At 45.7% G+C, this 11,135-nt stretch overlaps 1 protein-coding gene across 1 annotated transcript; it reads right to left on the bottom strand.

Annotated features, from left to right (window-relative positions):
• Window positions 1-2,207: 2,207 nt before the first annotated feature.
• LOC124030311 (urea transporter 1-like) lies at window positions 2,208-6,254 on the bottom strand (the record flags this gene model as incomplete). Its single annotated transcript, XM_046341704.1, has 2 exons — window positions 6,133-6,254; window positions 2,208-2,397 (listed from the first exon to the last, which is right to left on the bottom strand). Coding segments are annotated over exons 1-2 (282 nt in total), but the record flags the coding sequence as incomplete, so codon positions are not given.
• Window positions 6,255-11,135: the final 4,881 nt, after the last annotated feature.

The following is an 11,135-nucleotide window of genomic DNA, read 5'->3' on the forward strand; positions in this document are numbered from 1 at the left end:
AGAGGGGCAAGAGAAGAAAAGAAAGAGAAAGGGGGCAAGAGAAGAAAAGAGGGGGCAAGAGAAGAAAAGAGGGGCAAGAGAAAAAAGAGGGGGCAAGAGAAGAAAAGAGGGGCAAGAGAAGAAAAGAGGGGGCAAGAGAAAGACAGAGGGGGCAAGAGAAAGACAGAGGGGCAAGAGAAAGAAAGAGGGGAAAGAGAAAAAAAGAGGGGGCAAGAGAAAGACAGAGGGGGCAAGAGAAGAAAAGAGGGGGCAAGGGGCAAGAAAGAAAGAGGGGGACAAGAGAAAGACAGAGGGGCAAAGAGAAGAAAAGAGGGGGCAAGAGAAAGACAGAGGGGCAAGAGAAGAAAAGAGGGGGCAAGAGAAAGAGAGAGGGGGCAAGAGAAGAAAAGAGGGGGCAAGAGAAAGACAGAGGGGGCAAGAGAAAGACAGAGGGGGCAAGAGAAGAAAAAAGAGGGGACAAGAGAAAGACAGAGGGGGCAAGAGAAGAAAAGAGGGGCAAGAGAAAGACAGAGGGGGCAAGAGAAAGACAGAGGGGGCAAGAGAAGAAAAGAGGGGGCTAGAGAAGAAAAGAGGGGGCAAGAGAAAAAGACAGAGGGGGCAAGAGAAAGACAGAGGGGACAAAGAGAAGAAAAAGAGGGGGCAAGACAAAGACAGAGGGGGCAAGAGAAGAAAAGAGGGGGCAAGAGAAAGACAGAGGGGGCAAGAGAAAGACAGAGGGGGCAAGAGAAAGACAGAGGGGGCAAGAGAAGAAAAGAGGGGCAAGAGAAAGACAGAGGGGGCAAGAGAAGAAAAGAGGGTAAGGAAGAGAAAGACAGAGGGGGCAAGAGAAAGACAGAGGGGGCAAGAGAAAGACAGAGGGGGCAAGAGAAAGACAGAGGGGGCAAAGAGAAAGACAGAGGGGGCAAGAGAAGAAAAGAGGGGGCAAAGAGAAAGACAGAGGGGGCAAGAGAAAGACAGAGGGGGCAAGAGAAAGACAGAGGGGGCAAGAGAAGAAAAGAGGGGGCAAGAGAAGAAAAGAGGGGGCAAGAGAAAGACAGAGGGGGCAAGAGAAAGACAGAGGGGGCAAGAGAAGAAAAGAGGGGCAAGAGAAAGACAGAGGGGCAAGAGAAGAAAAGAGGGGGCAAGAGAAAGACAGAGGGGCAAGAGAAAGACAGAGGGGGCAAGAGAAAGACAGAGGGGGCAAGAGAAGAAAGAGGGGCAAGAGAAAGACAGAGGGGGCAAGAGAAGAAAAGAGGGGGCAAGAGAAAGACAGAGGGGGCAAGAGAAGAAAAGAGGGGGCAAGAGAAAGACAGAGGGGGCAAGAGAGAAAGACAGAGGGGCAAGAGAAAGACAGAGGGGACAAAGAGAAGAAAAAGAGGGGGCAAGAGAAAGACAGAGGGGGCAAAGAGAAAGACAGAGGGGGCAAGAGAAAGACAGAGGGGCAAGAGAAGAAAAGAGGGGGCAAAGAGAAAGACAGAGGGGCAAGAGAAAGACAGAGGGGGCAAGAGAAGAAAAGAGGGGCAAGAGAAAGACAGAGGGGCGAGAGAAAGACAGAGGGGCAAAAGAGAAGAAAAGAGGGGGCAAAAGAGAAAGACAGAGGGGGCAAGAGAAAGACAGAGGGGGCAAGAGAAGAAAAGAGGGGCAAGAGAAAGACAGAGGGGGCAAGAGAAGAAAAGAGGGGGCAAGAGAAAGACAGAGGGGGCAAGAGAAAGACAGAGGGGGCAAGAGAAGAAAAGAGGGGCAAGAGAAGAAAAGAGGGGGCAAGAGAAGAAAAGAGGGGGCAAGAGAAAGACAGAGGGGGCAAGAGAAAGACAGAGGGGGCAAGAGAAGAAAAGAGGGGGCAAGAGAAAGACAGAGGGGGCAAGAGAAAGACAGAGGGGGCAAGAGAAAGACAGAGGGGCAAAGAAGAGAAGAAAAGAGGGGGCAAGAGAAAGACAGAGGGGCAAGAGAAAGACAGAGGGGGCAAGAGAAAGACAGAGGGGGCAAGAGAAGAAAAGAGGGGGCAAGAGAAAGACAGAGGGGCAAGAGAAAGACAGAGGGGGCAAGAGAAAGACAGAGGGGGCAAGAGAAGAAAAGAGGGGGCAAGAGAAAGACAGAGGGGGCAAGAGAAAGACAGAGGGGGCAAGAGAAGAAAAGAGGGGGCAAGAGAAAGACAGAGGGGGCGAGAGAAGAAAAGAGGGGGCAAGAAAAAGTCTTTCTCTTGCCCCCTCTCTTCCTCTCTCTCCTACCTGAGTGAGGCTGAGCTGGGTAGCATTGCTCTCTAGCTCCCCTAGTGGTGTGGCAGGGTGGTGAGGGTAGTAGGGGTTAGAGGAGCCAGTACAGGCCAGGTAGAGCAGGATCACCATGTTGAAGGGGAACACAGCCACAGGTAGGTCCCACTTTTCTAGCAGGGGAGCCAGGCCACTGTAGAGGAGCGTACTGCAGGGAGAAACATACTATCAGGTCAATGTAGAGGAGCGTACTGGGGGGAGAAACATACTATCAGGCCACAGGTAGGTCGCACTTATCTAGCAGAGGAGCCAGGCCACTGGAGAGGAGCGTACTGCAGGGAGAAACATACTATCAGGCCACTGTAGAGGAGCGTACTGGGGGGAGAAACATATTAACAGGCCACTGTAGAGGAGCGTACTGCGGGGAGAAACATACTATCAGGCCACAGGTAGGTCCCACTTATCTAGCAGGGGAGTCAGGCCACTGTAGAGGAGCGTACTGGGGGGAGAAACATACTATCAGGCCACTGTAGAGGAGCGTACTGCAGGGAGAAACATACTATCAGGCCACTGTAGAGGAGTGTACTGTGGGGAGAAACATACTATCAGGCCACTGTAGAGGAACGTACTGGGGGGAGAAACATACTATCAGGCCACTGTAGAGGAACGTACTATCAGGCCACTGTAGAGGAACGTACTGGGGGGAGAAACATACTATCAGGCCACTGTAGAGAAACGTACTATCAGGCCACCGTAGAGGAACGTACTATCAGGCCACTGTAGAGGAACGTACTGGGGGGAGAAACATACTATCAGGCCACTGTAGAGGAGCGTACTGGGGGGAGAAACATACTATCAGGCCACTGTAGAGGAGCGTACTATCAGGCCACTGTAGAGGAACATACTGGGGGGAGAAACATACTATCAGGCCACTGTAGCGGAATGTACTGGGGGGAGAAACATACTATCAGGCCACTGTAGAGGAACGTACTGAGGGGAGAAACATACTATCAGGCCACTGTAGAGGAATGTACTGGGGGGAGAAACATACTATCAGGCCACTGTAGAGGAACGTACTGAGGGGAGAAACATACTATCAGGCCACTGTAGAGGAATGTACTGGGGGGAGAAACATACTATCAGGCCACTGTAGAGGAACGTACTATCAGGCCACTGTAGAGAAACGTACTGCGGGGAGAAACATACTATCAGGCCACTGTAGAGGAACGTACTATCATGCCACTGTAGAGAAATGTACTGGGGGGAGAAACATACTATCAGCATACTGTAGAGGAACGTACTGGGGGGTACTATCAACATACTGTAGAGGAACGTACTGGGGGGCGTGCTATCAACATACTGTGGACGAACGCACGGGGGGTGTACTATCAACATACTGTAGAGGACCGTACTGGGGGGGCGTACTATCAACGTACTGTAGAGGAACGTACTGGAGGGGGTGAATACTATCAATATACTGTAGAGGAACGTACTGGGGGGGCATACAATCAATATACTGTAGAGGAACGTACTGGGTGTGGGGCGTACTATCAACGTACTGTAGAGGAACATACTGCAGGGAGAAACATACTATCAACATACTGTAGAGGAACGTACTGGGGGGGGGCATACTATCAATATACTGTAGAGGAACGTACTGGGGGGCGTACTATCAGGCCACTGTAGAGGAACGTACTATCAGGCCACTGTAGAGGAACGTACTATCAGGCCACTGTAGAGGAACGTAATATCAGGCCACTGTAGAGAACGTACTGCGGGGAGAAACATACTATCAGCATACTGTAGAGGAACGTACTGGGGGTTACTATCAACATATTGTAGAGGAACGTACTGGGGGGGGGTGTACTGGGGGAACGTGCTGGGGGGTTACTATCAACATACTGTAGAGGAACGTACTGGGGGGTGTCGTACTATCAACATACTGTAGAGGAACGTACTGGGGGGGTACTATCAACATACTGTAGAGGAACGTACTGGGGGGCGATATCAACATACTGTAGAGGAACGTACTGGGGGCGTACTATCAACATACTGTAGAGGGAACGTACTGGGGGTACTATCAACATACTGTAGAGGAACGTACTGGGGGGAATGTACTGGGGGGCATACTATCAACATACTGTAGAGGAACGTACTGGGGGCGTACTATCAACATACTCTGGAGGAACCAGACTGGGGGCGTACTATCAACATACTGTAGAGGAACGTACTGGGGGCGTACTATCAACGTACTGTAGAGGAACGACTGGGGGGGTTTACTATCAACGTACTGTAGAGGAACGTGCTGGGGGGGCGTACTATCAACGTACTGTAGAGGAACGATACTGGGGGGGCGTACTATCAACGTACTGTAGAGGAACGTACTGGGGGGTTTACTATCAACATACTGTAGAGGAACGGCTGGGGGCGTACTATCAACATACTGTAGAGGAACGTGGGGGGGGGCGTACTATCAACATACTGTAGAGGAACGTACTGGGGGGGCGTACTATCAACATACTGTAGAGGAACGTACTGGGGGGGAATACTATCAACATACTGTAGAGGAACGTACTGGGTGGGGGGTGTACTGGGGGGGTGTACTGGGTGGGGGTGTACTGGGGGGCGTACTATCAACATACTGTAGAGGAACGTACTGGGGGCGTACTATCAACGTACTGCAGAGGAACGTACTGGGGGGCATACTATCAACGTACTGTAGAGGAATGTACTGGGGGGGGCATACTATCAACGTACTGTAGAGGAACGTACTGGGGGGCGTACTATCAATATACTGTAGAGGAACGTACTGGGGGTAATACTATCAACATACTGTAGAAGAACCTACTGGGGGGGGGTAATACTATCAACATACTGTAGAAGAAATGAACTGGGGGGGGCATACTATCAACATACTGTAGAGGAACGTACTGGGGGGTAATACTATCAACATACTGTAGAAGAACGAACTGGGGGGGGCATACTATCAACATACTGTAGAAGAACCTACTGGGGGTAATACTATCAACAGGAATGTACTGGGGGCATACTATCAACGTACTGTAGAGGAACGTACTGGGGGGCGTACTATCAATATACTGTAGAGGAACGTACTGGGGGGGGGCGTACCATCAGCGTACTGTAGAGGAACGTGACGGGGGGGCGTACTATCAACATACTGTAGAAGAACCTACTGGGGGCATACTATCAACGTACTGTAGAGGAACGTACTGGGGGCGTACTATCAATATACTGTAGAGGAACGTACTGGGGGGGGTAATACTATCAACATACTGTAGAAGAACCTACTGGGGGGGTAATACTATCAACATACTGTAGAAGAACGAACTGGGGGGGCATACTATCAACATACTGTAGAGGAACGTACTGGGGGGTAATACTATCAACATACTGTAGAAGAACGAACTGGGGGGCATACTATCAACATACTGTAGAAGAACCCACTGGGGGGGGGGGGTAATACTATCAACATACTGTAGAAGAACCTACTGGGGGGGTACCATCAGCGTACTGTAGAGGAACGTACTGGGGGGCGTACTATCAACATACTGTAGAAGAACCTACTGGGGGGGCGTACCATCAGCGTACTGTAGAGGAACGACGGGGGGCGTACTATCAACATACTGTAGAAGAACCTACTGGGGGGCGTACCATCAGCGTACTGTAGAGGAACATACTGGGGGGCGACTATATATATTGTGAAATATACACAAAATACAGACGCAAATAGTTGTGTGGTGGACACACACAAAAATATGAATATGTAATTAGTGTCTATTTCACAATAATCTGTGATAGTGTGCTGCAAGGACATATTTGAATATGTTTATACATGAGAATGAAAACCAAGACATTGTGTGTGTGTGTGTGTGTGTGTGTGTGTGTGTGTGTGTGTGTGTGTGTGTGTGTGTGTGTGTCTCACCTGGTAGCTCCCCCCAGAAAGACAGGCAGTAGCAGCCACCAGTACCAGTCTCCTGCAGAGCTGCACACCCCCATCAACAGAGACACCAGCATACCATTGAACCCATGGAGACCTCCGGATACCTCCTCACTATGAATACACACACACACACACACACACACACACACACACACACACACACACACACACACACACACACACACACACACACACACACACACACACACACACACACACACACACACACACACACACAGAGAGAGAGAAGAAAAGGCAAAACACCTTACACTCGCATTGTAAACAAGAATTTGTTCAGTAACTGACTTGTCTAGTTAAATCCTCTACAGGATCGGTGGGTCCCCTGAGGAATGTTGAGCTAACGTAGGCTAATGTGATTAACATGAGTTTGTAAGTAACAATTAAATGTCTAGTTAAATTAAGGATACATTAAAATAAATAAATATACAAGCAGATATTTGACAAGGATATGCCTGTTATTTCTCTGTGTGTGTGTTTGTGTCTCTGTGGTGTTCTCTCTCTCTCTGTGTGTGTGTGTGTCTGTGTGTGTGTGTGTGTGTGTGTGTGTGTGTGTGTGTGTGTGTGTGTGTGTGTGTGTGTGTGTGTGTGTGTGTGTGTGTGTGTGTGTGTGTGTGTGTGTGTGTGTGTGTGTGTGTGTGTGTGTGTGTGTGTGTGCGTGTTTGTGTCTCTGTGGTGTTTCTCTGTGTGTGTGCTTGTGCGCGTGTGTGTGTGCGCGTGTGTGTGCGTGTTTGTGTCTCTGTATGTTTCTCTGTGTGTGTGCGTGTGCTTGTGCGCGTGCGTGTGTGTGCGTGTTTGTGTCTCTGTGGTGTTTCTCTCTCTGTGTGTGTGCGTGTGTGTGTGTGTGTGTTTGTGTCTCTGTGGTGTTTTCTCTGTGTGTGTGCGTGTGCGTGTGTGTGTGTGTTTGTGTCTCTGTGGTGTTTCTCTGTGTGTGTGCGTGTGTGTGCGTGTGTGTGTGTGTGGAATTCCACTTTTTTTGGCTCATTTCCATACAGGATTTACCCCAGTGTTTTACCTAAAAGGCTCAGACTTATTTACATAACAATGGCTCCTGTAAACGTTCACAGTTTCTCACAAAGCAACTGTTTTGATGATGCAGAGGTTGCTGATTCTGTTCTTCACAAGTCCTCACAGTCAAGCCTAGCCATGGAAACACAACTTCCCTAGTTTAAGATAAGACCAATGTATACACTGATGTTATGGTTGAGAAGTCAGCCAGGTCAGCCGTGATACAAGTCAGTGTTCGACGTCCGTCTGAGGACGTCGGGAGATGATGTGGAAACCGGTCACTAGGGGCAACAGTGAGCTCTGTTACCTTCAAGTAGGTTTTGGTTTTGGAAACCGGCCACTAGGGGCAACAGTGAGCGCTGTTACCTTCAAGTAGGTTTTGGTTTTGCTAGGTGTTGTGGCGGATGGTGTATATGCCTCTGATTCCAAAGGTTACAAGTTCAAATCCAGCAATAGAAAGTTGTTTTGTTTTAAGTCTATCCCAAGCCTTACCTTAACCATTCAGAGTTAACGCCTAACCTTAACCATTCAGAGTTAACGCCTTACCTTAACCATTCAGAGTTAACCCTTACCTTAACCATTCAGAGTTAACCCTTACCTTAACCATTCAGAGTTAACGCCTTACCTTAACCATTCAGAGTTAACGCCTTACCTTAATCATTCAGAGTTAACCCTTACCTTAACCATTCAGAGTTAACCCTTACCTTAACCATTCAGAGTTAACCCTTACCTAACCATTCAGAGTTAACCCTAACCTTAACCATTCAGAGTTAATGCCTTACTTAACATTCAGAGTTAACGCCTAACCTTAACCATTCAGAGTTAATGCCTTACCTTAACCATTCAGAGTTAACCCCTTACCTTAACCATTCAGAGTTAACGCCTTACCTTAACCATTCAGAGTTAACGCCTTACCTTAACCATTCAGAGTTAACCCTTACCTTAACCATTCAGAGTTAACGCCTAACCTTAACCATTCAGAGTTAACGCCTTACCTTAACCATTCAGAGTTAACGCCTTACCTTAACCATTCAGAGTTAACGCCTTACCTTAACCATTCAGAGTTAACCCTTACCTTAACCATTCAGAGTTAACGCCTAACCTTAACCATTCAGAGTTAACCCTTACCTTAACCATTCAGAGTTAACCTTACCTTAACCATTCAGAGTTAACCCTTTACCTAACCATTCAGAGTTAACCTTACCTTAACCATTCAGAGTTAACGCCTTACCTTAACCATTCAGAGTTAACCTTACCTTAACCATTCAGAGTTAACGCCTAACCTTTAACCATTCAGAGTTAACTCACTTTAACCCAGATTCAGAGTTAACCTTTACCTTAACCATTCAGAGTTAACGTCAACCTTAACCATTCAGAGTTAACCTCATTTTAACCATTCAGAGTTAACCCTTACCTTAACTATTCAGAGTTAACGCCTAACCTTAACCATTCAGAGTTAACCCTTACCTTAACCATTCAGAGTTAACGCCTTAACTTTAACCATCAGAGTTAACGCCTTTACCTTAACCATTCAGAGTTAACCTTATTTAACCATTCAGAGTTAACCCTTACCTTAACCATTCAGAGTTAACGCCTAACCTTAACCATTCAGAGTTAACTCTACCTAACCATTCAGAGTTAACCCTTACTTTAACCATTCAGAGTTAATCACTAACCTAACCATTCAGATTAACCTTACCTTAACCATTCAGAGTTAACGCTAACCTAACCATTCAGAGTTAACGCTAACTTTAACCATTCAGAGTTAACGCCTAACCTTAACCATTCAGAGTTAACGCTTTACCTTAACCATTCAGAGTTAACGCCTAACCTTTAACCATTCAGAGTTAACGCCACAACCTTAACCATTCCAGAGTTAACGCCTTTTAACCATTCAGAGTTAATGTCTGACCCAACTATCAGAGTTAATGTCTAACCTTAATCATTCAGGAGTTAATGCTTCAATCTAACATTCAGAGTTAATGTCTAACCTTAATCATTCAGAGTTAACGCCTAACCTTAACCATTCAGAGTTAATGTCTAACCTTAATCATTCAGAGTTAATGCTAACCTTAACTATTCAGAGTTAATGTCTAACCTTAACCATTCAGAGTTAATGTCTTACCTTAACCATTCAGAGTTAATGTCTAACCTAAGCATTCAGAGTTAACGCTTAACCTAATCATTCAGAGTTAATGTCTAACCCAACCATTCAGAGTTAATGTCTAACCTAATCATTCAGAGTTAATGTCTAACCTAACCATTCAGAGTTAATGTCTAACCTTAACCATTCAGAGTTAATGTCTAACCTTAACCATTCAGAGTTAATGTCTTACCTTAACCATTCAGAGTTAATGTCTAACCTTAACCATTCAGAGTTAATGTCTTACCTTAACCATTCAGAGTTAATGTCTAACCTTAACCATTCAGAGTTAATGTCTAACTCCAACGCATTCAGAGTTAATGTCTAACCTTAACCATTCAGAGTTAATGTCTAACTTAAACTATTCAGAGTTAATGTCTAACCTTAACCATTCAGAGTTAACGCCTTTACCTTAACCATTCAGAGTTAACGCCAACCTTAACCATTCAGAGTTAATGTCTAACCTTAACCATTCAGAGTTAATGTCTAACCTTAACCATTCAGAGTTAATGTCTAACCTTAACCATTCAGAGTTAATGTCTAACCTTAACCATTCAGAGTTAACGCCTAACCTTAACCATTCAGAGTTAACGCCTTACCTTAACCATTCAGAGTTAACGCCTAATCTTAACCATTCAGAGTTAACGCCTTACCTTAACCATTCAGAGTTAACGCCTAATCTTAACCATTCAGAGTTAATGTCTAACCTTAACCATTCAGAGTTAACGCCTAACCTTAACCATTCAGAGTTAACGCCTTACCTTAACCATTCAGAGTTAACGCCTAATCTTAACCATTCAGAGTTAACGCCTAATCTTAACCATTCAGAGTTAACGCCTTACCTTAACCATTCAGAGTTAACGCCTAATCTTAACCATTCAGAGTTAACGCCTAATCTTAACCATTCAGAGTTAACGCCTTACCTTAACCATTCAGAGTTAACGCCTAACCTTAACCATTCAGAGTTAACGCCTTACCTTAACCATTCAGAGTTAACGCCTTACCTTAACCATTCAGAGTTAACGCCTAACCTTAACCATTCAGAGTTAACGCCTAACCTTAACCATTCAGAGTTAACGCCTAACCTTAACCATTCAGAGTTAACGCCTAATCTTAATCATTCAGAGTTAACGCCTAACCTTAACCATTCAGAGTTAACGCCTAACCTTAACCATTCAGAGTTAACGCCTAACCTTAACCATTCAGAGTTAACGCCTAATCTTAATCATTCAGAGTTAACGCCTAACCTTAACCATTCAGAGTTAATGTCTAACCTTAACCATTCAGAGTTAACGCCTTACCTTAACCATTCAGAGTTAACGCCTTACCTTAACCATTCAGAGTTAACGCCTAACCTTAACCATTCAGAGTTAACGCCTAACCTTAACCATTCAGAGTTAATGTCTAACCTTAACCATTCAGAGTTAACGCCTAACCTTAACCATTCAGAGTTAACGCCTTACCTTAACCATTCAGAGTTAATGTCTAACCTTAACCATTCAGAGTTAACGCCTTACCTTAACCATTCAGAGTTAACGCCTAACTCTTAACCATTCAGAGGGAGTACAGAGTTAACCCAACCTTAACTATTCAGAGTTATGTCTAACCTAACCATTCAGAGTTAATGTCTAACCTTAACCATTCAGAGTTAATGTCTAACTCAACCATTCAGAGTTAACGCCTTAAATTCCTTAACCTAGAGAGTTAATGTCTTAACCATTCAGAGTTAACGTCTAACCTTAACCATTCAGAGTTAACGCCTAACCTAACCATTCAGAGTTAATGTCTAACCTTAACCATTCAGAGTTAATGTCTA

The sequence above is a fragment of the Oncorhynchus gorbuscha genome, unplaced genomic scaffold (genome assembly GCF_021184085.1).
Source record: "Oncorhynchus gorbuscha isolate QuinsamMale2020 ecotype Even-year unplaced genomic scaffold, OgorEven_v1.0 Un_scaffold_10428, whole genome shotgun sequence".
Lineage (NCBI taxonomy): Eukaryota > Metazoa > Chordata > Actinopteri > Salmoniformes > Salmonidae > Oncorhynchus > Oncorhynchus gorbuscha.